Source organism: Hoplias malabaricus, chromosome 3 (genome assembly GCF_029633855.1).
Source record: "Hoplias malabaricus isolate fHopMal1 chromosome 3, fHopMal1.hap1, whole genome shotgun sequence".
Lineage (NCBI taxonomy): Eukaryota > Metazoa > Chordata > Actinopteri > Characiformes > Erythrinidae > Hoplias > Hoplias malabaricus.
The window spans coordinates 69,528,871-69,555,630 of NC_089802.1; the positions used below are offsets into that span (position 1 = coordinate 69,528,871).

The following is a 26,760-nucleotide window of genomic DNA, read 5'->3' on the forward strand; positions in this document are numbered from 1 at the left end:
TAATTATACCAGCTGTAGCTGTCTCACTCTTATTCATACAGCTAACTGATTCGTAAAACTATAGAGACTTTACTGTAGCTTTTGATAGTGTGCTGTTTGTCAATTTAACTCCCACAATCACTGTTTATTGTAGTCTGCCAAAGATGCAGAAGATATTACTTTTAAAAGCTGTGTTTGAACATGAGGGTTACAGTTAGATTCTATCAGTGCTGTGTAAGCTGTGAGCATGTAGAGTTCAACCTAATGTACTAAGGATGGTCCAGAGAATCAAACAAACAAAGTAATACCTTAAGAAAAATAGCGTCTATAATGCTGACAATCCTAATATTCAAAAAATATAAAGGACTAACTCCAGTGCAAACAGAGGGAGTGTGAGTGATAGAGTGACAGCTGTCAGGCCTTGTGAGTGTTTGCGTGTTGATTAACAGTGGTGATACGGTGTGGCTGGTTTGCTCCCTGTGTTTACCCCTGCTTTCACCCCAGGCCCCCTGCGCTAGCCTGCCTCAAATAACCATTAAAGCTGTGAAAGGCTTAAACGGGCTCCCAGGGGCCTCTGCAGCAGGCTGACACACACGCACACACACACAGACACACACACAGACACAGCTGAGCTTCGGACTACAATCGCACCACTTTAACCTCACTGATACAGATAGTTGTGCAATGAGGATATTATAATTATTTTTCATTTCTTCATCTCTCTCACTCTCATCTGCAGAGGTTTCATCATAATTTAGAATGTCTGTATACAGTGCCTGACATTGTTGTTCCACTCAATTCAAAACACACAGTAAAAGGCTGTTTAAAACAACTTGGGGCCAAAAAATTGTATAATTTTTTAAGTGCTTTCATGTCAAATCATATTCTTTTGCACCTGGTGCTCCCCCTAGTGTAATTCAATTTTATAGAACTGTACCTAAATAAATGGGGAAGGGGAGGAAGGGTGGTGTTTTCCTGCCCTTCTGCACAAGTTCCATAGTGCGCTTTCTGCAGTGCTGAGCTGGGAGTAGCTATTACAGCTCAGTCGTGTACCACAGTGATTTTTAAGATTAAAAATATTATGTAGTGTTCCTTTAATGAACATGGAACTTTCTCAAAAGCAAATGTAGCTTTGATGGTAGCCTCAAATGTACTTGTTTAATACTTTAGTTGGGGAACATCATGGCACCATATTCTATATTAATTGTAGATTTATAAGTTGTGCTTATTTCATACGCCCAATTTAATCTCCAGGACGTTTATTTATTTATTTAATGATTTATAATTTTACAGTTCTGTAATGAAGCCTTATAAATGTTCACCAGAAGAATGTAATGTACCTAATGTACCCTATGTAGGTATATGCACTAAATGGACTTGTCTTGAAGGCAGCTGTCTCCAGTGTGTAATGAGAGAGGGGCCTGGCTGGTCTCAGCGCCACAGTGGAGGGGCTCTGGAGGGTTGCTCAGTTGTGATGCCGTGTTTGTGTGCGCGCGCGAATGTGTGCTGTCCCCTCGGCATCTCTTTCATAAGTAACCTTTCTGTTGGTCTAATGATGTGCCTGGCCACTGCTGCTGTGGATGTAAGCTGACGGCTGGATGATGCTGATTGCTTGTCACCTCTCGCCTCAGGAGCTGACAGGAATGAGATCCCCCCCTTTGTCTCTTTTTTTCTCTCTCCTGCACAGGAGGAGGGATGGAGGGAGGAATATAATGCGTGGTAAAGTAATTAGCTGTAGGTCCTCACCGCACTGGCGCAATGCTGCCAAGTGGCTACACTAAGGATATCCCTCTCGTGGGGCAGAGGGATAGAGAGAGACTTCATTTACTGAGCACTTATCTGTTTTTGTGTGACCTATGTATCACTAAGATGTCAGACAATTTTATTTAAAGGAGAACTAAGGTAATTGGTGCAGTTAAAGTAGGCAGGATTTTATATTTTAACAACCGGATGCACTGGTCAGAGTTGTTGTGGTGATGGTGAATCATACTAGCATTAAATGTTCTAATGTACGTGTGTGTACCTGTACATACACACACAACACGTGTGTGTGTATGTATGTGTGTGTATGTGTGTATATATATATATATATATATATATATATGTGTGTGTGTTACTTTGTTAATAACCTTTCACTCTGTCCTTCAGTGTCAGGTATTTTTTGTGTGATGCCTCATTCTTAGCAATGCAGAGAATAGTAATGCTTGATAGTGGTTGTGTGTTTGTTTGAGTGGATCAGACACAGCAGTACTGCTGGAGTTTTTAAACACTGCACCCATTCGCAGAACACTATTAGACACCTACCTTGTTGCTTTACTTTCTCAATCTAAAGTCAGAGACAGCAGCCCATCTGTTGATGCACAGTTTGTGTCGGCCATCTTGTTTTGCAGCAGTGGTCACAGGACAGTACTACAGGAAGCTGCTGATTGGATAGCTTGGTTGGTGGAAAATGATCAGGCCAACAGTGACACTGAGGGATTTAAAAATTCCAGCAGCACTGCTGTATCCACTTTTATCAGTGCAACACCCAAACGGCACCACCACGTCAGTGTCACTGCAGTGCTTTGCTCTGTAGTCATCCTGTGGGGGCCTTGACTGTCAAAGAACAGCGGCACAGTAGGCAAACAATGTATGCCGAGCAACATACATACTAAATCTGTAATTATAGAACTACAAACTATAGAACTGCAACTATTATTGTCGAAATAAGGAGGTAGATTTAATTGTGTGTCTGCTTGGTGTATATAAGGGATATTTTCAGTATAGTTGCTGCTGAATATCTCCCTGCATTATATGGTTTCTCTGACCCTCTCCCTCCCTCATCCCTCTGTCTTGGGGGTTGTGGAGGAAGCAAATGTGATGTCCCCTGTCATCTCTTCCTCTTTAAACCGGCGTGCCCCAGAGCACCCCATACAGCACCAAAATAATGCATCTGGCCCTGAGTCGGTGACTGTGGCTGCCCTCTCTGCTTTAATTACCGCAAGAGTAATGAGGGTGTCTCTTTGATTCTGTGCCGCAGTGTGTCGCTGCACGGGGGGAGTTGGGATCAGAGGCGGTGTGTCAGAGGTCGTCCTGCCGCTCGGGCGCTCTGCTCCAGGGCAAACGCCCGCCCGTCCGCCCACAAAGCCCGGCCTGTTGAGTAACACTTCTGTTTTCATGCATACACAGTCCTGGTGATAGTGGAGCTTTGTGTTCACTGTCATCTCCAGTCTGTGATGAGGCAATGACTATTTCATGCTCTAGGGGCAGCCGCTGAGTTTTACTTTGACTAAAACAATGGTTCTCAAACTTTTCCTATCATTCCCCAACTCAGACGAAGGGGACTTTCCGCGCCCCACCTGTACCAACAAAGTTTACAAAAGGGGTATATTTGCTGAGTCAAAGCCCACCCAATACCCAAAATATTAGCTAGCTATAAGCTGATTCCTATGTAGATAAGGCAGTAAAATAATACATTTATTATAATGTGGAACAGCATTTGATTAACCTTTACGTTAGAGAGTGAGACTGTGTCCCAAACTACATACTATGGAACTTTACATACTACACTACAGAGAGCACTGCTCTCTGGTGTGTGTGTGTGTGTGTGTGTGTGTGTGTGTGTGTGTGTGTGTGTGTGTGTGTGCATTAGTTGTGTTTCTAGTCCCGTAACATCCCCCCCCACCACTTTCCCTCTCTCTGTCCTTGATCACACTCTTCTGTATCTCTGCCTCTCAACCCCATCTCTCAAACATCGTAGGAGGAGCAAACTCCTACCCCCGAGTCATTTGCAACTCTAGCTTGTGTGTGTGTGTTCATTCAAACTCACCAAACAGGAAGATAACAATTTTGAGTTCTCATTAAGCTCTGTGAAAGTGGCCTTTGTTGTGGATTTGTGTGCAGCAGGTGTCTCTGATTGGAAGATAATGTGGAATTCAGACTCTCAGGATCAGCTTCTGCTGGGGTGGGGGTGGACACATCCTGTCATGAGCCCTCCAACAGTTAATCTAGTATTCGATTTGGTTAAAGGCAAGTGAAATGATAGATAAATGATACAGAACTCTACTCCAGCAACAAAGCAATGGTGGATAAGATTGTTTGGAGAAAAGGTAAACTAACACCGTGTGTGTGTGCCGTGCTCAGACAGAGGCGGTTAATTGCAAGCTGTGGACGACGTCCTGTCGACGGAGATAAGTTGTCATGTTTTCCACTTGAGCAGAGACTAAACGGTTGTAAAATAAGTTATGAGCGTCCTTGGGGCCACGCGCAGCGCCAGCCTGCACCCCCTCCACCCCAACCCACCCAGCCGGCCGGATATTGATGTGATCTGAATGTTATTTTATTCTGCCGCTAGTCACAGCTGTCAGCTTCGTGCATGATAAGTGAAAGGCGCCTCCTTATAGCTTGAGCCAGAGAATCAGGCCAAATGCCAGTGCCATACAGCCTACTATTAACACTGCTGCTCATTCACTATATCTACAATGTATGTCCATAAGTATCCAAACTACCTGCTCTTGCACATTTTCTTCAAAAATGAAGAATGTTTATGCCATAAATGGCCAAATGCAAAAAGATACTTTTGGACATAGAATGTAGTGCACTGGGTTCTGGGCTATTGCTATGGATATAAGGGCTTTTGAGACCTGATCATTTACATCAGTCTTTCTCTTTTCTGCTCTTCTGCCTTCCTGTCTCTTTTCTGCCTTTCTCTCATGCTCTTCGCTGTAGATACTGGTCTGGGCGACTCAGTGTGTTCCAGTCCTAGTATATCCAGCACTACCAGTCCAAAGATGGACCCTCCACCTTCGCCTCACGCCAACCGCAAGAAACACCGCCGGAAGAAGAGCACCAGCAACTTCAAAGCCGATGGCTTCTCCGGTACAGCAGAAGGTAACTGTGCTCCCTGGCTGTGGTTTCTCGCGCCCTTCCTCTCCACGTTCTTGCTCTGAGCGTGTATGCTTCTGTCCTCATCTTAACACACTCCTCTGAGGCCACATTCAAAATGAATGCATTTTGCCATCATATGGTCCATATGGTTCTTTGTGGTCATCTGTTTACAAAACAGCAAAAAAAAGAAAGCAAGCACACACAGGCAAATGCTCGCTGTATATACATTCTTTAGCTGTTATTTAGGTAATAAAACTAAGAATAAATCTATTTGTTTTCTTTTCAGCTTCCAAATGTCCTTCAGTTTTAACATGTGGATATGTTTCTCCAACACCAAGGTCTTGTCAGACTGAGCCCCTATTAAATTCAAGGATAAGATCTGCAGTTTTATGTTGAGCAAGTTTATAAACCAACAGTAATACTTATGTTTAGCTGTATATTCCAAATATACCCTATACAAACTTTACTCTCATCTCTAAGCCTTATGGTGATTGCATAATGTTAGCCTACTTCAATAAGAAATGTGAACAAATAAGTTAGTATTATTAAACAACTAATAGTCAGTGAGTTAACACACTAACTACTGTCAGTGGCATCAGTTAATAATTGAACTAAAATCATAATGGCTTGAATTCTGGCCTGTTAAAATCAGTACTGGCAGCAGTTTTCCTCTCAGTCACACCCTCATGCACATGCACACACATGCATGGAGTCTTATGAGTTCTAAATGGTGAGCGGAACAGATGTTGCTGAGCAGCAGATGTGCGTAACACATTCTCTTCCTTCAGATTAGCTCTCAACAGCTGATGGGGAATGTGCTGAGTAATTACCACAAACACACACACAACTACAAACCTGTTCACATACCCTCAAACGCTTATTCAAGGGTAGTTTCGAGTCCAGTACAGTAAGACCTCACTGGCTCAGTTTTACTGACGGGTGGCAAAAGAACAATCATATAATCTCTTATAACTTGTAGAAAAACAGCTTTCTATATGCATCCATTATTATTTTTATTTTCTCAAGCAAGTGCAGTAGCTCGATCATCGTTTGCAGTCCATTTCATTAAGAACGTATTCCTATTTGGCTTAATCACAGTGAGAGTAAAGGGAACATGTTGTACCACGTTTTCCACAGGTGAAACAGTTCTGAGGTCTTAATGAAACGTTCTGAGGCAAGATTTGCTCAAAATACCAAGGATCAAAACAACATGGTAGTTTTCCAACATTTTCTAAACAGCCCTGTTCAGAACGACCAGTTCAGCCTCAGACTCTGAGTATAAGCCTCTGTTTACTTTAAAATGCAGGCACCCAGAAATGAGGGGCAAGGAGCAGAAACACTGGCTTTTAGACACTTTTGCTTTGTTCTCTTTCTTCTCCATTCTTGTTTTGCACACTCACATTAATGCTGGTCCAGCGTTGTGATTGGAGAGACTCAGGAGGGAATGTGGACAATTCTGACGTGCCTGCTAGCTAGGTAACACACAGTATAAAATCAGAAAGACACATTTCTGGTGTGAACTCCAGATGTTCTATATTTTTCATATGTCACGTTTAACTTGCAAAAAATATTATTTTACACTTTGTTAGTTCAGGCACTTTTTATACCCGTTACTACAATAATAGCAATAAATTTTACATTTTCATATGTAAACAAGTATGTGATGCTATGATGAGTAATGCTCCATATAGGAATTAAACACTGTTACTGGGTCAGTAAGTTTGTCTGCAGTAATCTGTAGTTGGGCCTGGTTAACAGGATCTATTGCAGTTTGTGTCAAAGCATGCTGCTGATACCAATGTATCATTTTTCAATATATTTGACAATATATCTTACAATAACCTGCATTTTATTGCTTACATAGTATATATATTCATAACTTATTTGTAAAGGATTGTACTTAGTTCTGTCATTGCTCGTGTGTGTGTGTGCGAGAGACAGAGAATATTGGGATGATCGATGAGTATGTGTCAGCTCAGAGTGGGTGTGATTAATTGGACGAGGCTGGTGTGGGTGGTCTCCTCCTCCTGGGAGCGCAGGATTAGTGCTTGTTTAAATTGTTCCCAATCGGCCTTATTGATCCACTCCCAAAGGAGGCCAATCTGACGGAACTGACGAGTGTGTGTAGTGAGCATGAGCATTGTAGCGACTGCCATTATCGTGTCGTTTTAAGATAGGAGCTTAGTGCCAATTCAGTATAAGTATAAAGGTCTCTCTTTCTTACAGGCGTTCAGCTGTTAATGGGATTCACTGAACTAGTTTTGGTTAGCAATATTTTCAGTATTTTATCTTGTATTTTTACTGACACCCTACTGTACGCATTAGACAGACTTGGCCTGCTTCGCAAACAATGTAATATAGTGACTATTGTTGTGAGAATGCAGTTGTTCTGCTATTGTTTAAGTGTTTTGGAGAAATATCTGGCTATTATATATTCGTTTGAAGAGTATGTTTTTTATTTTGAATTTTGAGATTTGGATATTTGTTATATATATATTTTAAACAATTGTATAATATAGTCTCTCAGTCAACTCAACACTCCTACTATATTCAGGCTCGTCAACATTAAAGTCATTGTACGAATGAAGCCTACAACAGCCCAACACAGTGTATTGCTTAAACAGAGTGTTAACTCCCCCTACCCTCCCACTCCCTAGAATATTTGAATAGTTGTTGGATATTATGGCCAAAGCTCCAAAGACCTAAAAATGGTACTCAGGAAAGTCCTATTTTTCTATGTGTTCCACTTTATACGTTAATTTATATTAACATATTCTGTAAAACCTAATCCTCAGATACCAGTGATCTTTTTATTATTTATTTATTTATTTAAAACCTAGAATCAAGTCAATCACTTATTTACAATAATAATCCTAAATATTGAGAACAGAATGAAAGCTTTTTTAAGATGTTTTAAGGTGTTAGACTGCAATACACTTTCTTTTGTTGATTCTGCTACTGTGTATCAGCCAAACCATTAAAATGACCTCTTTGTTTACACTCATATTCAGTTCCACTTAACATAGATGCTCTTTTTAGCTCTGTAATTACATACTATAGTCCATCTGTAGCTCTCCAAGCTTTGTTTGGCCCCATTCACCCAGTTTCTCTGTCAAACTCCATGCTCTAGTACTACACAGAGCACCTATAGGACGAGTAGAGCTGATAAAATGGACAATGAGTATAAAAACATGGAGGTGTTCTGAAAACTTTGGCTGTGTGCAAGCTTTGATATTAGACTACGTTAAGCTTGTTGATCCGGTGCAGAATGAAGTAGCAACTTTGCAACATATTTGGACTTTTCAAAAAATTTTCCTTAGCAGCAGTGTCTCTCTGAGGTCACTCATTAAATTGACCATTGAGTGCTCTCCAAGGACATTGACCATTCCCCGATGTTAAGCATACTTTGAGCATTCTGATGAATCTCTGAAGTTCAGTCATGTATCTTGCGCTTCAGAGAAGTGCACTGCGCCCAAGTATTGAAACTGTCATTGTTCACAGAAATCAATAAGCATAATATTCCACTGTAATCATGTAGCTTTAATAGCTCTCTGTTTAAAGGGTCGTTCTCTTGTATGATTGACTGTTGCTGGGCTGTTTAACTTAATGTGATAATGTAGAGAGGGAGGGAGGTAGCTGGGTATTTTGGAGCCAGATGGATTCCTTTAATCAGTGACCCCTTGATCGCACCTTATTTTATTGAAAAAAAAAATAAATTGTGTCCTGGCTCGTTCCTTGGACCTGTACGATGTGAGAAATGCAGATGCTTTCAGTACCTCTTTCTCTCTCTCTCGCTGTTCAAGTCTTTTTTTTATTTTTTTTTGTCTCTCCCTCCCCCTTCTCTGCCATTCCCTGGAGACCTACTTTGTCTTACAATACCCTTTTTTTTTTCCTTTCTTTGAAAAGGTTGAGCGTTGTCGGACGTTTCTCGGGCCTTCTCCCCGAGATCCCATTCATCTGCCAGGCACTTAAGTGAAATATTATAAATAATCTACAGTATTGAAATCTTTTATCAGCTGTGTCACTTTCATTATTCAATAAGCGATTAGTAACAGTCTCCCAATTTAGCCATTAAGCACTGGTGCGTGGGGCCGGGGACGGCTGTCACGCCAGCGGCACCGTGAAAGATCAGCCTGTCAGCAAGCTGCTTATTCATGAGCTGTGCTGGCCAGGTACTGCCCTCACACTGCTTTATCTATCACGCACACTCTCATAGATACACTATATACACACACACTGCTAGGTTAGGATCTGGGTGGCCTTACCTGGTAAGACCAGCATTTGATCTGTAAAAAGACTGATCAGCAAGACTGACAAGCTAAAATCCCAACTGGACACAGTATGCAGTATAATATTCATTCAGTATTTATGTAAAATAACGTAACGAATGGATCCTGTAGCGAACATCCCTCCGTTGTTTCATCGGATGGCAGGGCTTTGTGTGATAATTGTTTAGAAAAATGATTCTAGCCGGTTTTACAGGAGGATATCTGAAAAAAACCCTGATTAAAATCCTGCAGGACAGCACCTCCGGGCCCATAATGTACACAGTGATCAGTTCGATTACATCATATTAGAAGGGTACGGTACATTATTGGTCACTAAAGATACAAACAGTGTAAATGTACCTTTTACAGTACAACTTGAGAGTCCAATTGTGTTCTCTAAAGGTACATTTACATTCTCATCTCCAGAAGGAGAGGTGAATATTTGTAAGATTTCATTATAGAACTGTGTAAAATAAAAGAAAATAATAAAAAATTTAAAACCACCACAGTGTATGTTTGTAAATAAATACTAGTGTGCATTAAAACAAATAAAATACACTAATAAATTTTAATAATAAAATGCTCTTGAATTTTAACAATATTTTATACATTATATAAAGATTTTATATTGCAATAGGGAAAGTATCTGACTTTATGTAACAGAATTGTGTCGTATTGTGAAATCACTGTGTGTAGCAATCAACAGTGCACTACAGGCACAGCTTAGACTCATTGAAAACATTAGAACATTTCTTCAAACTCTGTTTCTTAATTTACTTAGGTTTTTTTCCCCCTGAACAGACACACACAAATTTCCACCTAAATGGCGGTCCACTTTTAAGTCACTCTCTTGCCTCTCACACAAGATCAAGATCACACTTCATCATGCAGCCTGCCCCCATGCATATTGATCATGCCCATCGTTTCATGAGTTCCTGCTGCGGCTCCTGCACCTGGTACTGAAGCTGTGTGTGTGTGCTGCTCAGCTGATCACAGTTTATCACCAACCATCCACGCGGGGCCCTAAGTGGCCATCGTTAAGTAATTACCGCTTGTGATAAGAGCAGGCAGCCGGGCAGCTTTGAAATGTTATCCAGGGTTCCAGAGCCACAGTGGGGGGAAACAAGAGACACATGAAAAGCCTGGAGGACAGAGAGCAAGGACAGAGGCAGGCTTTAGAAGAAGCCAGGGGTGAGCGAAAACATTCCAGAAGCCAGCAGGGGGCCTCGCAGGTGGCCCTGCCCCACACGGGGGTGACACGCGGCTCTGGCATTTAATTAAAGCCTTCCGCAGGTGAGCCGCCACAGAACAAAGAACACATGTCCCTGGCTCTTTCTCTAATGGTATGGTAACAAAGCACACAGCCATATCTTCTTCAGCGACATGCCACTAACACTGACACTCTCTGATCCCCGAAAGCTGTTTTCAAGTGCCTCTTTAGTCACGCTGAGGCAAGGGAACAAGTTTCAAGTGCAGGTGCAAATGGAATAAGTCGTTATGTGTTCAGATTCGCTCTGAAAGGTGAATAAAACCACCCCGCAGTCGGCACTCAAAAGAGTAAATCTTCCCCTAGCACCCCAGTTTGAACTAATATACCTCAGAATCTATTGTGTGGAAAATAGCTCTTCGCAGGGTACACAGGTTTCATTTTCCTCGCATACCTAGTACTTATTTATTTATTTGTCTGTTTTTGTAGCACCCCGAGTGGAAGGGGGGTGCTGGATGGGTTTTATTTTTCCATGGCTACTGTTGTGTGACAAATGTCCCTGTTGCCCTGAGGGGAAAGGAGTGTGTGTGAGAGGATAGAGAGACCTGGAGTTCTGAAGTGTCCACACTCCGGGTCAGCCCTAACATGGTCGGTGAAATGAGCTGTTATTTAAAGAACGGAGGAAAAGAGCTGCTTTGATACACGGTCACACAAACACAGTTTATTTTAAATCCAAGATTTGCAGTGGGTTTTATATATACATTTTTTTCTTTAGATTTTCTAGAGGACGGTTATGTCTAAGTCATTATAACACACTAACACTCCAGCTAACACTAATAGATATATAGTCTGTATTCTGGTACGAGTTAAGTGAGAATAAATGAAAACTTTTGAACTCACCCGTTCATTAACAGAGTAATTAATGTAATTCAGAGTCTAATTGAACTATAATTAAACTGGCCTCAGTTCCTGCCTCATGACTAATTTAACTAAACACAAACCCACTGTGTGAAAGAATTGGGGACTGATCTGATGACACCTATCTTTGTTTGTATTTGCCTGTTCATTTCACATTGCTCTTCACACTTTACCCTTTTGTCTTTTGTAGCTGCCTAAATGCTGCTTCTTTTCCGTCATTTAATGATTCTTGATTTTTGTTAGTTTTCTCGTTTTGTTTTGTATTAATAGGTTTCATATTTGTTTGTTTTATTCGTATAGATTTTCTTAATTTTATTCCTGCTTCCTGTTTTTTCTTCTTTTCCTGATCCCCCTTTTCTTTTTTGTTCAGTCCTTTTTCTCCCTTCTTTTCCTATATTTTTAATAATTAATTGATTGATTTTTTTATTCAGTTTTTTTCCTACATACTGCCTTATCACTTATTTGTTTTCTTTCTTGCTTGCTTTGTCTTTCTTTCTTTTTCTTTTTTGCGCTCTCTCTTTACATGCTGTTGTCTCCTTGACACTTCTGCTTTTTTGCTCTTCTGTCATTGCTTTTTGGTCCCCCCCCCCTTCTCATTTTTCTCCTCTGCGGACGCAGCCAAACGTAGAGCGTGGAAACTAAATCGCGTTGGTAGTCTGCGCAACATTTACAACAGTTCCACCACTGAAGGTAACTAACCCCAGAGAGGGGGGGAGAGAGAGCAGGGAGGGATGCAGACCCTTGAAAACGGAGCTCCAGTCATCTCTCTGTGCTCATGTGCTGTGCTTTGTGCTCCCTGAAGATCCCCCTAATCTGCCTGTTTGCCCCTAAACTGTAAATCACATGTCTCTACAGTGAGGGCAGCAGGTAGTCCTACCTCACGTACACACACTCCTCCTTACTAACTTTGAAGCATGCCATGTTATGGATGTTGTGTGGCTTGTGTGTCCGTGTGTGTGTTTGGTGGATCAATTGTCAGTGTGTTGCTGGAATTTATCAGCTTTGATTCTGTGAAATGTATTGGTTTGTTTGGTATAATGTAATGGGTAACAAAGGAACACCTTTGACTTCTATACAGAAGAATGGTGTTCCGTTCCTGCCTGTGTAAACACTCCACACTATACCATTAAGGCTCCTTAGGCAAGACTCCAAACACAACCCTTGCGCAAACCCCCCTCCCCCTCCCCCCCCCCCCCCCCCCACACGCACACACCCTTTACATGATTTAACTTAGTAAGTCACCCTGGATAAGAGTGTCTGCCAAATGCCGTAAATGTAAATGGATGTTGTAATGTCATGGTTTGTGCTTGGGAGTAGATTAGGAGACAGTCCTTTTCAAGGCCCCCCTTTCATTCACCTCCCCACTCCCCACTTTTATTTACTTGTTCAATATGGATACATATTTCTTTTCTGGATGCGAACAACTTGTGTAATATTTTCCAGGTTATTAATGCTGTAAAAGGGTGCGAATAATATGGGAATTAATGACCTGTGTCACAAAGCAATACTGTGTGCTTTGACATTTCGCTCAGTTAATTTGTGTTTCCAGCCATCTAGCCAGTCCTCCGCCTGCACACCCCCCACCCCGCCCCCAACCCCGATCACTGGCAGCACCCCCACCCTGTCCCGTGCATGTAGCCCCTATGCAGCAGTGTGTATGGCCGGTGAGTGGTGTATTAGGTGTGTTGGTAAAGGTTGCTGGTGTCAGAGATCACAAATTGCCCTGCTGCTCTAGTGTGCCTGCATGCTGCCATGCAGAGAAAGGCACTGTTATTTTGAGTGTAGTAACAGGGACTTGTGTGTGTTTGTCTGAGTCGATATGTGTTTCTGTGTGTTTTTCTGCCTGTCTTTATTTTTGGAAAGAACATTCAAAGTATAATTATGCTCAAAAATGATTTGTAAATGAATAATATCTCAGAAGTGATGGATTGTTGTCTGTTTATGTACCAAGAACAGTATGTTTCATGAAAATTAAAGCCGAGTTCTACGACTATACTTACTTATGTAATTGTACTGTTTAACCATTTCCAAACATCTATTAATGTCAGCAAGGTATTGTTTATAGTCATTATCCATTACATGTTATGGCTGATTAGTGAATCATTTAATTAACCCTCTTGGGGTCTATGAATGCGCTCAAGCATCTGATTTGATGTCTATCAACATCCTTGCAATAGTACAGTGCCGAAGCATGGTTCAAACATTTCTTGACTCTCTGAGAAATGTCCATCTTATTGTGAGACCTTACATGACTCGCATCATATGAAGAAGGTTTTTTTGAAATACAAGAGATGCACATCATCTACCTCTCGCCGTATGTAATTAGTGAATTTCTGGGTGTCTACATTTTGCATGAAACTGATAAATGGACATTTCTATGTAACGATGTGTTTTCACCACGGGTCTGGTTTCAGCTTTAGGACCTATTAATCGCCTTTGACAGAACTCTAGGTCTAATATGGCCTCTTTACAGCGAGCTGAGGTTGATCTCTTTGATATGTAATGTATGTGAATATAAGAAGATATGCAGAAATGGAGAAAATGCCTTAAACAGAGGGTAAAATCAGGTGTGCTGCTGAAATAATTGAACAAAGCTATGTAACATTTAGAGTGTTTGAGGAGTATGCACTTCAGTTTGGCTCTCGACAAAACAAAAAATCTGAACATAAACTTGTGCCAAAAACATTTGCACAGTAATGTATGTGTCTCTATGTTTAGATTAAAGTAAAAAAAATCCTTGGCAGACAAGTTATTTCATATTTAAAGGGATATTTAGGAAATAAAATTAGATAACCCATTAGTACAAAGAAAGATAAAGGGAAATAATTGATAACTACAGGACTTTTCAAAACCGCAGTCCAAACAAGCTCAGACACCAAAACCTAAATCAGAAAACACAATAGAAATGTAAGGCTGGACATGCTCCTAATAATGTAAAAGTATAATAAAAGCAGAGAGCATGCACAATAAATACTGAAAATTAAATTTAGTATTTGGGGGGCTGTATTGTTTTCTCTTAAATATCTTTGTGTCCTTCCTGATAAATGTAGGGCTTGCCCGTAATGAGGCTGTTTTGAAACTAAGCTTTGTATCATAACAGCATAATATGCTCCTCATTTGCTGGCTCTTTGTGGATGAGAGCGTCAGTCACTCAACCCATTTCACAGGGAACTGATGGGGAGGGGAGGAGTAGCAGTAGTATGCCCTTTCACTGTGATATTGAGTTTTATTAATTGTGTGTTACACATGCTTAAGGGAGATACAAAGGGGGGTGAGCGCATGCTTTAAATTATTCCTCTGTATCGCTCCTTTCTGGATTGTTGGTTTCCATAATTGTCATATGCCCACCCTTTCCCCCAAAAAAACATCGCAATTTAATTAGGATGGGAACATTGCGGCTGACCCCAGAGGGGCCCGCGCCTTTGAAGGGTGGGCCCAATCTAAGACAGGATGCTCCAGTGATCTCAAACCTTGAGAAATGCTTGGAACAGAATTGACACAATAACCAAGTTTCTTCCTTAATTCACACGCACTAAAACAAGTTTTTCAGTTTTAAAGAGAATTTTTAGCCATGGTGAATAAAAGGTGCCTTTTTTAGATAAAATGGTGTTATATTCTATTTTTTTTAAATTGACTACAGATTAGCAAGTGCAGAGCACAGAGAAGAAGGCCTTCACTGCTTTCCATTTACTGCAGGTATCTTCAGTAGTGATTGAGTTGCTAGTTGGTAGATTGGTTCCAACCCTTAGAAGTCTAAAACCATTATTGTTCATTTGCATATTTATTATGGATTTTATTTACATTACATAACTATAGAAATAAAATAATATTCACAGTTTAAAGTCTGCAATTCTGTTTTGTATTGATTTGACTGTGACATTATATTTTTCCCATATCAATTTGTATCATTCTATTCTTTCAAATGTGAGTGATATTATTGAAAAGCATTAGCAGTTAAGAACCACAGCAACTCAGCCACGTACTGGCAGGCCGACGCTCTGCTGACTCGGTAACTGACTCCAACTGCGGAGCTCCAAGCCTCCTCTGGCATTAACATCAGCACATAAACTACACAGGGTGATTCATGGCATGGGATTCCATGGCCAAAGCAGCTGCATGAAAGCCTTACATCACCAAGCATGATCCCAAGCGTTTGATAGAGCCTTGGTGGTGGAAACAAGTTTTGTGGAGTGATAAATCACTCCTGTTTATCTGGCAGTCAGATGGACAAATCTGGGTTTAGTGAATGCCGGGAGACTCTTACCTGTCTGACTGCATTTTGCTAAGTTTAAAGTTTGGTGGAGGAAGGACAACGTTGTGGGGTTGTTTTCCAGGCTTCGGGCTAGGCCTTTTAGTTCTATTGAAGGGAAATCTTAAAGCATCAGCATACCAGGACATTTTGGACAATTGTATGCTTCCAAATTTGTAAGAATAGTTTGGGGATGTCCCTTTTCTGTTCCAGCATGACTGTGCCCCTGTGCACAAAGCAAGATCCATAAAAGCATGGTTTGGTGTGGAAAACCTTGACTTATCCACACAGAGCCTAGAGCAGAGATTGTGAGCCCGGCCCTCTTGTCCAACATCAGTGTCTGACCTTAAAAATGGTCTTCTGGATGAATGGGTAAACTCCCTCAGAAACACTCCAAAATCTTGAAAAAAGTCTTCTCAAAAGGTTGAAAGCTGTTATATGGGCAAAGTGGGGACGAACTTCATATTAATGCCTATGAATTTAGAACATGACGTCCTGGAACCTTCTGTAGGTATCCCAGAATTTTGTCCATATAGTGTACATGTTTTCCCTTTGACCAGACATAACCATACTCTAATATAACCATACATTTCATTCAATTTTAGTCATTATAAAATATCATGTGGCATTGTTTTTCATCTGTCATTTTTGACAGAATATCACCTCTTGTTTGAACTAGTGATAATTCATGTAAAAAAAAAATCATGCTTTTGTTATTGTACATAAAAATATCGCTTAGGGTTAAAGTTGTTTGCTGGATTCATGTTTGAAAATTATAGTGGATTCATCGAAAAGGAATATAAAGCCTCTAATCCTGACTTGAATCCAGTTTTCAGTCCTGAACTTTGTATTCTCTGATGATTAACTATATGGTTGAAGTAATTGATTGGCCCCCTAGTGTCATCTCAGGGCTGGAGCTGGATTCAAGGTCTGTATTTAAAGATTTAAAAGAATTATGTTTAAGTGGATCCTGATGGCACTAATGGTCTTGCCGACAGACCTGTAGTTTTTAGTCTCAGTCCTTTGAATGATTCGCAGTGTGGGTGATTTTCTTTGCTGTCATTTAAGATTCTGGGTTTGAACAGAAGGCTCTTTTCCAGCAGGCAGGGAAGCCTCAGCGGGACTTTCTGCCGGACTTGTGTGATCGGATCCCAATTAGGCCGATGATTGACTGAGGGAGGGGGAAGTGGTATGGTCAGTGAGTTTTCCTGCCAATTGAACTTGAGAAATTGTCCCTCGGGGCGACGATTCTCACAGTTCTCTCAGAACAGAGTGCAGGCAGAACCGAAAACTCAACATGTTTGAAGCTTTCCTGCAGCTGAGGTGATGGTTGCGGACATTATATGGATATTGGTATGTTATTAATAAACACGTTTGAAATTGTTATCATTCATAATGGTTTTGTTTTGTTTTTCAGTTTTTTAGTATGTTTAGGAATATTTTATTATTGTATATTAGTTCATTCGTATTAAGTGTTTGGGCATTGTTAGTGAAACTACCTAAACTCTATGTAGGTGGGTTTAAATCAGTAGATCTTCCCTTTTGTTGCAGTAAGAGTCTCTAAACCTCCAGGAATGTTTATACTAGATGCTTTTGAGGATCTGATTCAGTTACATTCATTCAATTACAAGAATATTAGTGAGGCAATGTACTGATGTTAGATGACTAGGTCTGGATCCCATAGCTAATGAACAGTACTCTATCACTCCAGGTTTTCATTGTATGCAAATTTGATTGTCTCTCAAAAGTGCTACTGTATTGCCATAGCATTGTTTTCTGTTCCAACGTGTTCATGACCTTTTAGACAAACTAAATACAGTGGTGCCTATAATGTGCCACCTACTGAAACCACTCAGACTTGTGCCTAGTCTTTATTCCCATCTTCTGTCAAGACTTTTTTTATTTTTATTTATTTATTTTTTACTTTGGTGCTCCCCATTTTATTATTATTTTTGCATTTATTTATTTATTTTTGTTTTCCAGATGCTCTCACTGGCTTAGGCCCTCACACAGGGCAAGTGCTTATATATGTGTGCATGTGTTTGGGTGCAGGGTATATTGCTGCTCTGATTGCCTCTTCATTATGTAATTGTCCCTTCCAGAGTAAATTATAAGCAGAGTGTGTAAAGTGTGCGATCTCCTGTGCCCTGGAGATCGTGTTTCTGGGGGGTTCCCTTTGAATGTGACACACAGCAAGCTCTCATCAATACGAATTCCTTCTTTCAGCCATCTGTGTGCTGCTGCCAGCCATGTCCCCCCCATGTTCACCCAGTCAATGCCCTTTTGTTCCTAACGCTTTCCAAATGTGACCCTCTACACTACTAAACGAGCTCCCTGTTTCCCTCTGAGCTCAAAGACCCGACAGACTTTTGAAAGTCGGTTACCCCCCCACCACACACACACACGCATTTTCCTGTCTCATTGACTTGTGATTGGCCCATTAACCTAAACGTGGCCCTGGTTAGAAGATCCATATGTCACCCTGCTGAGGGAGTTATTTGGAGAAGGCTAGTGGCTGATTTGGGGAAGCTTGAGGTCGGTAATTAGCAGAATATTCTGATCAAGGGGCTCCAGGGCAGGCCTGAAGGTCAGGAAAGCTTGGAATATTTGTCCCAGCCAAAACTAACAGGTGCTCTGCAGGGCCGGAGATATCACTGCTGGCTGGGAAAGTTAAGTTGGTTTCCTGGAATATCGTAGGATTGTATGGAATAAATATTCACTTAAAGACAATCTGAACTTGACTGAACAGTCTGTTTACTTTTTATTTTTTATAAAAAATAATTATCTGGCACTGTTCAAGTCTGCATTATTATCAGCCAAGTATCACATGGATTTGAAAAGTGGAAACTTATAATTCAATTAGCTTATCATTCCATTACCAAGGCAGTGGTAGCAGTCTGCAGTCTTTACCTCCATGAATGGGTTTTACCCTTCTTCTTGTATTCTGTCTTCCAGACCAAGAGGACAACTTTGAGTTCATCATTGTGTCTCTGACGGGCCAGACGTGGAACTTTGAGGCGACATCCTATGAAGAGCGTGACGCTTGGGTGCAGGCCATCGAGAGCCAGATTCTTGCCAGCCTGCAGTCTTGTGAGAGCAGCAAGCAGAAGGTAAATAATAAGATTCCATTTATAGCAGGAGAAAGAAGGACCACTGTAATACATTATTAATTCTCTTGTACTTGAAATGCTTTAGGGCTGCAATTATTAGTTAACAGTAGGAACAGGGAAATTTAGTCATGTGAGTTTTCATATGCAATGCACCATTCATTAAAAAAAAAAAAAACATAATGCCCTTTTAGCTAAATTATGTTTTTGAGAAGACATGACAAATATTTAATTGTTGTTATTCATGAAATACTTACCTCAATTACTGAACTGACAGATTTGTAGATCCATGCAGGAGGATCACACTGCATTCAGACTTGGATAACAATGCAAATTAACATTTATTTTTAACTATAAGGGGAGAAAAAACAGTTCTTAAAACATGTTTACTATAACTGTATAGTTTTAACAGTTATATTCCAAATCTTGTTATGGTAGGATTGCCATATACCATGCCATTTCTATTAGTCCAGAGTTCAACAAAATACAAAATGGGCGACACAGTGGTGCAGCAGGTAGTGCGCAATCACACGGCTCCAGGGTCCTGGAGGTCGTGGGTACAAGTCCTGCTCCGGGTGACTGTCTGTGAGGAATTTTGTGTGTTCGCCCCGTGTCCGCGTGGGTTTCCTCCGGGTGCTCCGGTTTCCTCCCACTGTCCAAAAACACACGTTGGTAGGTGGATTGGCAATTCAAAAATTTGTCCGTGTGTGTGTGTTGCCCTGTGAAGGACTGGCGCCACCTCCAGGGTGTATTCCTGCCTTGCGCCCAATGATTCCTGGTAGGCTCAGAACACACCGTGACCCTGAACTGGTTAAGCAGTTACAGACAATGAGTGAATGAATGAAATACAAAATGGAGGTTTATCCCAACAATGACAACATATGCTATGATAATAGAGGGACCACATTTGTAAACAATGTATATTAATAACAGTTCATCACAACTAAATTAATTCTACATTGACTTTTTTTGTGTTGTGCTGAAATTTCAAATCTCAAATATACGTCCTTCCAGCCCCTGTGCACAATGTAGCAGAATGGCAGTATAGCCTCCTAAACACACACCCCTCACCATCAGTACACACACACACACACACACACACAAAATTACAAATGGCAATTACTTTGAGCTAATATGGCCCCACTCTGCTCGCCTATTCCCCAGCTCCAGCCTTGGCTCTCCACCCGCTCGCTGTGTTTATGCCTCAGGCCATGGCCAATTGCTCTTCAGAATACCTTTTACTGAGTGCCTCCATTCTATTTATTCTCTTCCTCTTGTTTTCTCCCTTTGCTTTTAAATCATACTTTATTAAAATGCTGCATGATGTGTTCCACTGCTGACATGTTATGTTTTTTGATCTGAAATATCAAAGAAAATGACTGCCTCTGTGATTATAAGCAATATTGAAGGGTTATTTTAAATGAACATTGAGGATTATTCTGAAAATATTAAGCCCTTATGTATTTGTATGTCAATCCACAGTCGCGTCTCACCAGCCAGTCTGAAGCTATTGCACTGCAGTCAGTCAGGAACATGAGAGGAAACTCTCGCTGTGTGGACTGCGAGGCCCAGAGTGAGTATTGCTTTTCTGTTCTTATCATTAGGATTTAATGTAACAGCAAAATGTTATTCACAAAAAAAAGGCAAACAACATAAACAGCAGTTTCAGAAGGACTTACCGTATTGACTCCCTCTCACTCAATCCTCAATCTCTCTCCCTCCCCAGACCCGGACTGGGCCAGTCTGAATCTGGGTGCTCTGATCTGTATTGAGTGTTCAGGTATCCACCGTAACCTTGGCACACACCTGTCCCGTGTGCGTTCTCTTGACCTGGATGAGTGGCCCCTTGAGCTCATCAAGGTCATGTCTGCCATTGGCAACGAGCTGGCCAATAGTGTGTGGGAGGCCAATGCACAGGGACGCCTGAAGCCAGCACCAGACGCCAGCAGGTGAGAAATGTCATCAGTTTTAAAACTACTTATGAATGTGGGGGGGGGGGGGGTTAGGTGCCTTGCTCAAGGGTAATTCAGTCATGACCTGCCAGATTTGGGCATCGAACCGACAACCTTCCGGTTACAAGCCCAGTTATCTAACCACCAGGCCACAGCTGCCCCTGGTTACATATAACGTTAAGTGTAAGAATTGGGATTTTTCACTGAATAAATGAAGGAAGTTCATATTTTGCACAAAACAACTAATTAGTAACTAATTATTCCAAATATTTACTAAATAATATGGTACATTTATAGATACAATATATGCATCTCACACTGCATCTTGTCCCAACCACCATGTAGTGACTGATGATGAATGTCGTCTTACATACTGGTGAGCAGTCAGACAATATCATAGAGAGTTGTCTGTTTGACTCAGCGTGGGTATTACTCGTCACCCCCCTGTGCCCTCCTCTCCCTCCCCCTCCGTCTTTAGCCATGTAATTATCGGCAGAGAGGGTCCGGCCCCACCAGCCATCATAACAAATTAAAGCTGACTGCCGGCTGCAGGAATATCGACTCTCTGCTCCTCACCGGCCTCATTACTCACCAGAAGCACCTTTTAATTACTCGAGCCCTCCAAAAATCTTTCCTTATGGATCCGCCATTTTCGGCCACTCACCATCGATGCACTAATGCGTTTATTGTTCCTCATGTAGCCGTTTATTTATATACGCGGAGGGCCTGTGGCCCTGCAAGTGAGCAGGAGAGATTACTGAAGGGGTCGATACTATCTCAATTAACCCCAGCCCATGAAGCTGGCCGCTTCAGCCATCGCTCTCCTGCTGTCAATAGCAGCTATTCTAGCATTTCTTAAGTGGCTCCTGACTAGCACCTTACTGCTCCAGTGGAGGGGGAAAGTATTTCGGAAATCTGTGTCTGTTGTACAAGTTTAGTAGCAGTTCACTAATTAAACTGACATGGTAGGGGTGGATAATATGACAATATGAAACATTATCATGATAAATTCCATAATACACAATGTCTCTTGTATACTGTAGGTATTTATGGAATGCTAAAAAACTGCATTAATTAAATATAGGTCTTGCAAACAAAGAATGAACATAAAGTAGTTCCTCACAACATTTGGTGTCTAATATAACGCACCTTACATAACTCTTTCACTAATTAACAATAAGCTTGTTGATTAGTTAGAGTTGCATACATACAAATATATGATGATGATTACAGGAAGTGTACTGTAATTATGTAAAATAGAGTAGTACTCATCACAAATCAGGTGAGCTTTAGGTCTGTATAAGCAGAGTCTCTGAGACTTGGGGGCGGAAGTTAGTGGCAATGTATGTCTGGGCTGTGGTGCGTGTAATTCGCCCTCTCCTCATCACTTCACAGGCAGCAGAATTGATTAAACTTGTAACTGTCCAAATGGCTGAATCTAACTTGTTAAAAAAAAAAAAAAGTGCTCTATAATAGTGACAGATGCGGAGTCCATTCTCCTCATTTTGTAGATGATACTAATAGAGTTTCACGGAAATTTACAATAAATTGCAGTATATTTAACAAAATAAATGTGTTTTAATTATTTATTACAATTAAATTTACTTGTGTGAAAGGGCAATTATCTGCATATTCCTTCTGTACTATGATTACTGCCATGTGAAATGTGAAAGCATGGAAGAACTCGCTAAGCGTTTATTTTTCCAAGGTCATTTATTTAGTTATGTATTTTTTGGGACCTTGTTTGTTGTTTTTCATCAAAGATAATTTAATTCTCTATAGCTTCTGTGCTGAATGAGCGAATTGGTTTGTTTTGTGTAAGGATTGTGTTGTATGGTTCTTTTTTGCGTAGAGAAAAAGCAGTTTATGCTCTGTGAGTGTGAGAGAGAGAGAGGGCGAGAGAGTGAGTGAGCAAAAGAGAGGGAGAGAGAGCACTCCTGTGCCTGTGCCGTGTTCAGGATTGGTGGCTGATAAATGAAAACCCTCCCTTGTGGTCTCTCAAGTGAGTAATAGAGCCCGAAATTTCATTTTGCAAGCGACTGATTTAATGATCCAAAGGGTAATTAATGGGCTGATTATCTTAATGTTAAATATGGCCAGCAGCAATTAGACTGACCTCCCGCCTGTCAAGGTCTGGGCCACTCTCGCCTTTCAATTAGGGGCCCCCGTTTGGAGGGGGGAGATGGAGAGAGCCACTCGTTTGCTCCACACCTCCGTCTCTTGGCCCAGCTCATCCGTCGTTGCAGCCCCTCTCAGACCCCAGGCAGGAATTATCTTTCAGAGCTGTGCTGGTCCGCCTTCATGGAGAGAAATGACGTTCCTTGAATCTTAGTTGTTGCCGTTCAGGCTCTTTTTCCTCAGTCTGTCTCTCCTTTTTACAAGTTTGAGCCACACACCCACAAACTGGGCAAATGTATTTATTTTTTACCAGACACCAGACAAGAGCACAGTTTGGATCATCCAGAGTTTTGGCTAGTCTTTGATACAGTTTTTGGACGTAGTCTTGGTTTTTACTTACCTCAGCAGCTAGCATAATTATTATTACTGTAGAAGAAGAGTGAAATAGACAGGAGTTGTTCTTACATTGTATCATTGGATTGCCTCCGTGGTTTAAGAAGGGTCTGATGCTGCCTTGATGTTCAGTTTACTCAGTAGGCAGCATTTTTAAAGTATCTAAGAATTGGGAAAGCCTACTTGATGGCTCACACTATGATGTAAAGTGTGTCTATGTAGACAGCTCACTAGGTTTTGGGACAGACCCATTGTGTGTACATAGTTTATAATTTCCCCACCTTCTTGTCTGAGCATCTACAGTCACAGCACCGTAACTACATTTTTGTGAGTGTTCAAAGATCAAAATTTAAACTGCAAAAAACTAACTTAGCAAGCATAGAGAAATAAGAATACTGATCAACGTTTTTAGATTCAAAACAAAGAAAACCAAGTGAAAACGACTAAAAACCAGAGCTTCTGCTCCTCACTCCTGTGCACCTCGTGCTGAACTGAGCTGTGGCTCATTCTCAGTTAAAGGAACAGTTGCTGAAGCCCCTTAGTAGGGCTGTTTAGACAAGGTAAGAACAATGCCGTGTTTGTTGATCCTTGTGGTATTTGGGCCAAAGCATGTCACAGACTTTTTATTAAGACCCCACGGATCCATGTTAACTTGTGGGAAATGGGTATATATTACCTTTAAATCATGTATTTAAGGTGGCTTTTTTCCTTTTGTTATTAGTTATTCATGTGTATGTTAACAAACCTGGCAAGCTCAGGCGTCCTTAAGCACCCATATTAACCTTTAATGCCTCTGTCAACATGCCAACACCTCTTTGCTTACGAATTCCAGCTTTTTGGTGTGTGTGTGTGTGTGTGTGTGGTCCTCTGCTTCTTAAGGGCAGCTTTTGCTCACATACATTCATGCTTTAAGCTTCAGGTCTTGGCATTAGAGCACTGTGGTGTCAGCCAGGCCATGTTTAAGTCTTATTGTTTTAATTAGTGCAATGCTGTCATGGACACCAGAAGCCCCCCGACACACACCCACACACACAGGGTGCCTAGCTGTATTAGTGGCCTAGGCAGCAGGCGAGTGACAGCTGTGCTAATTGCGCCTCGTGGTGACTTATTGGGAGGGTGGCGCTCATTGGCAGCCAGCGCTGCCAACCCTCGCCTCTGATGTGACGTTTTGCAGCCTGTCAGCAAGGGTGAGTGTCTTCCCACGTGTGCAAAACACACTGCCCTGGCTTTTCCGTGTGTGTTTTTACACAGAGTTCCCTTTGTTTGTGTATGCGTAGCAAAGGCTACACCCTCAGTAGCATTTCACTAGTGTAAATGATAGTTTAGAAACAACAGGCAACATCAGGTTGTTATGAAGACAAGTACTTTTTTGAGTACTTTACTCTGCAGAAGTCCAAGACCACAGTTTCCTATATTAGATTTCCAATCAAAATAGTCGTTCATGATTTTTATTTTTTTATTCTTAATGATAAATTGCCCACAAGCCTTATTCTATTCATTTTTTTATTGTTTAGATTGTCCACCTATTGGTTTCATCACATCTTCTGTTCTTTGTGTGACTGCTTAAAGGGACACTTTTCAAAATCATTGTGATGCTTCACTGACCTGTGACTGGGAGAATAGAGCGTCTGTCATTGCTACTCAGGACTTAACAGAAACTGAACTTTGTAACTTTTGGATGGGGGTAGGAAACCACCTCTCCTTCCTTCCCACCCATGATTTCAATACAGGGCTGTAAATAAACACTAGTGGCACATTTCCACCAATGAGGGACCTGAACGGTTCCAGTTCGCAAACTAAATTTGGAACCTGTTGGAACGTTTCCACCGTCATAAACTGGTTCACGAACCAGAAAAGTTCGTTCGGAACTGGAACCAAAAAAGAGTAGGTTTTTCTGTGTTGTCGTCTGTGGGTGTGTTGAGGTTCAGTAACTCAGGAAAGGGCTCAGAGCCTCAAATACAGCGTTATCACCCAGTCAACCTGGACAGGGTCATTAACAACGTTTCATATAAATAAATAATAAGAAATAAAACAGGAACATGCTCCGTTTGTGTGTGTTTCTGTTGCTGTTAGGTGCGATACCATGCATGTTGGTCAAAACTGTGGCTTTTGGTTACATTTCTCCGCTGTTCACAAGCTCAGCAGGACGGCTCTGAACTCTGCAACATTTACACAGTATTATATCTCACTCTGGTCTGACTCCACGTAAAACAAAGAATAAACAATGACCCTGTCATGACTCTGACAGTTTATCTTTGACTTTGGAGCTGTATTCTGCCACAGCGACACCCCCCGCTGATGACGTATTCATGGTTCCCCTCTAAATGTGTAGAGATGTGGGCCAGTTCACTGGAAAGAACCAAGGTTCCAAGAATCAGGAATGGAACCAGTTCAAGAATCAGAATTCGCTCCAGGAGCAAAAAACCCAAATTTTACCATGTTTTTAAGGTCTTTTTTTTGTTGTTGTTGTTTTTAAGATTTTTTTTTCCACACTTCCAAAGTCCAGATTTGAAAATTGGTTTCTTTTTCTTCTCCTCCTCAGTCATTTTAAAAACATATATTTAGACGTTTCACTTCATACAGCACACATCTTAAATTTCCAGTTCCCGTATTCTAGCCTTGTGCCATTCCTTTTCACATTAGCAGCATCATAACGACTAAACATCCTTTCAGACCCAGAGCAGAGTGTTGCCTTCTCACAGTGGAATGAAAGACAGAAACCGTTTTTTTTTTCCCCTAGATTGTGTGCAGTTACATCTTCATCCCAGCCAGACAGCTGAGATATTGGTCCCAATCGCGCACACAGCCACACAGACTCCCTTAACTACATGCCTCATCATGACCGATGTCTGAGCTGTAATAATTCAGCTGTAAGCGGGCAAAAAAAGAGCGTCTTTATGGCCAGAGATCAGTCTCAGAAAGGGCAGCGCTAACAGGTTTAAAATTAGACCTGCTGCTTATTCTGGTGCGGGGGTGCAGGTGTGCCTCTCCAAAGCCAGGCTGAGATTGGGCCCAGGGGATCCAGCAGGAGGAGGAGGTGGGGTCGTGGTGTAATAATCACCCCAGAGTTTAAGGGGACATGCTAAGCCTCGTCTACTCCTCATCACTGCCCGGACTGCTAGTCTCGAGCTGTGTAACATTTAAAGGTAGGATAAACTGATATATTTAACATTGCGAAGTATGTGATATTACAGCATCAATATATATTTTTTTAAATGTAAAACCTTTGATAAATCAGAGAATGTTTCTCCCACTCTAGAATCATGAGCATCATAATACTGATGATTTCATTAGCTCATGATGGAGTAAAATGGTAAAATACTGTTCCATCACATCTACACACATACATGTCTTTCTCCTCTTACACTATCTGTGCTTTTTTTGGTCCACCAGAAGCTACTGAGATCTTTTTAACCAGTGTTAACTAGCGGTCTGCGGGTGTCACTCACCAACCCTTCTCTCGTGATAAAGCCCTGTGATATGAGCTCGCATGTGGGCCGCATTTTAAACAGTCTCGCTCTCTTTCCATTCCAGACAGACACAGTGCAAATGTTTCAAATAATTGGCTTCCCATTCTAATTCATCTGTAAAAAGAAAAAAAAAGGAAGAAATAAAAGAACTCTCCTTGATTAGATTAACCTAATAGACGTTATTTTTTACATGACTGCCTGCCATTGTCCATAATCATGTCCCAACTAGGTTA

The 26,760-nt window shown here is 41.2% G+C and overlaps 1 protein-coding gene across 5 annotated transcripts in view; it reads left to right on the top strand.

Annotated features, from left to right (window-relative positions):
- agap1 (ArfGAP with GTPase domain, ankyrin repeat and PH domain 1) overlaps positions 1-26,760 on the top strand; it is a 167,313-nt gene that overhangs the window by 127,981 nt on the left and 12,572 nt on the right. For 4 of the 5 annotated variants that reach the window (XM_066663040.1, XM_066663041.1, XM_066663036.1 and 1 more), the window contains 4 exons: positions 4,687-4,848; positions 18,443-18,597; positions 20,077-20,167; positions 20,321-20,543. In XM_066663040.1, the coding sequence (XP_066519137.1) occupies positions 4,687-4,848; positions 18,443-18,597; positions 20,077-20,167; positions 20,321-20,543 (631 nt within the window). The remainder of the gene's footprint in view (positions 1-4,686; positions 4,849-18,442; positions 18,598-20,076; positions 20,168-20,320; positions 20,544-26,760) is intronic. The other variant, XM_066663039.1, reaches the window with a different exon arrangement.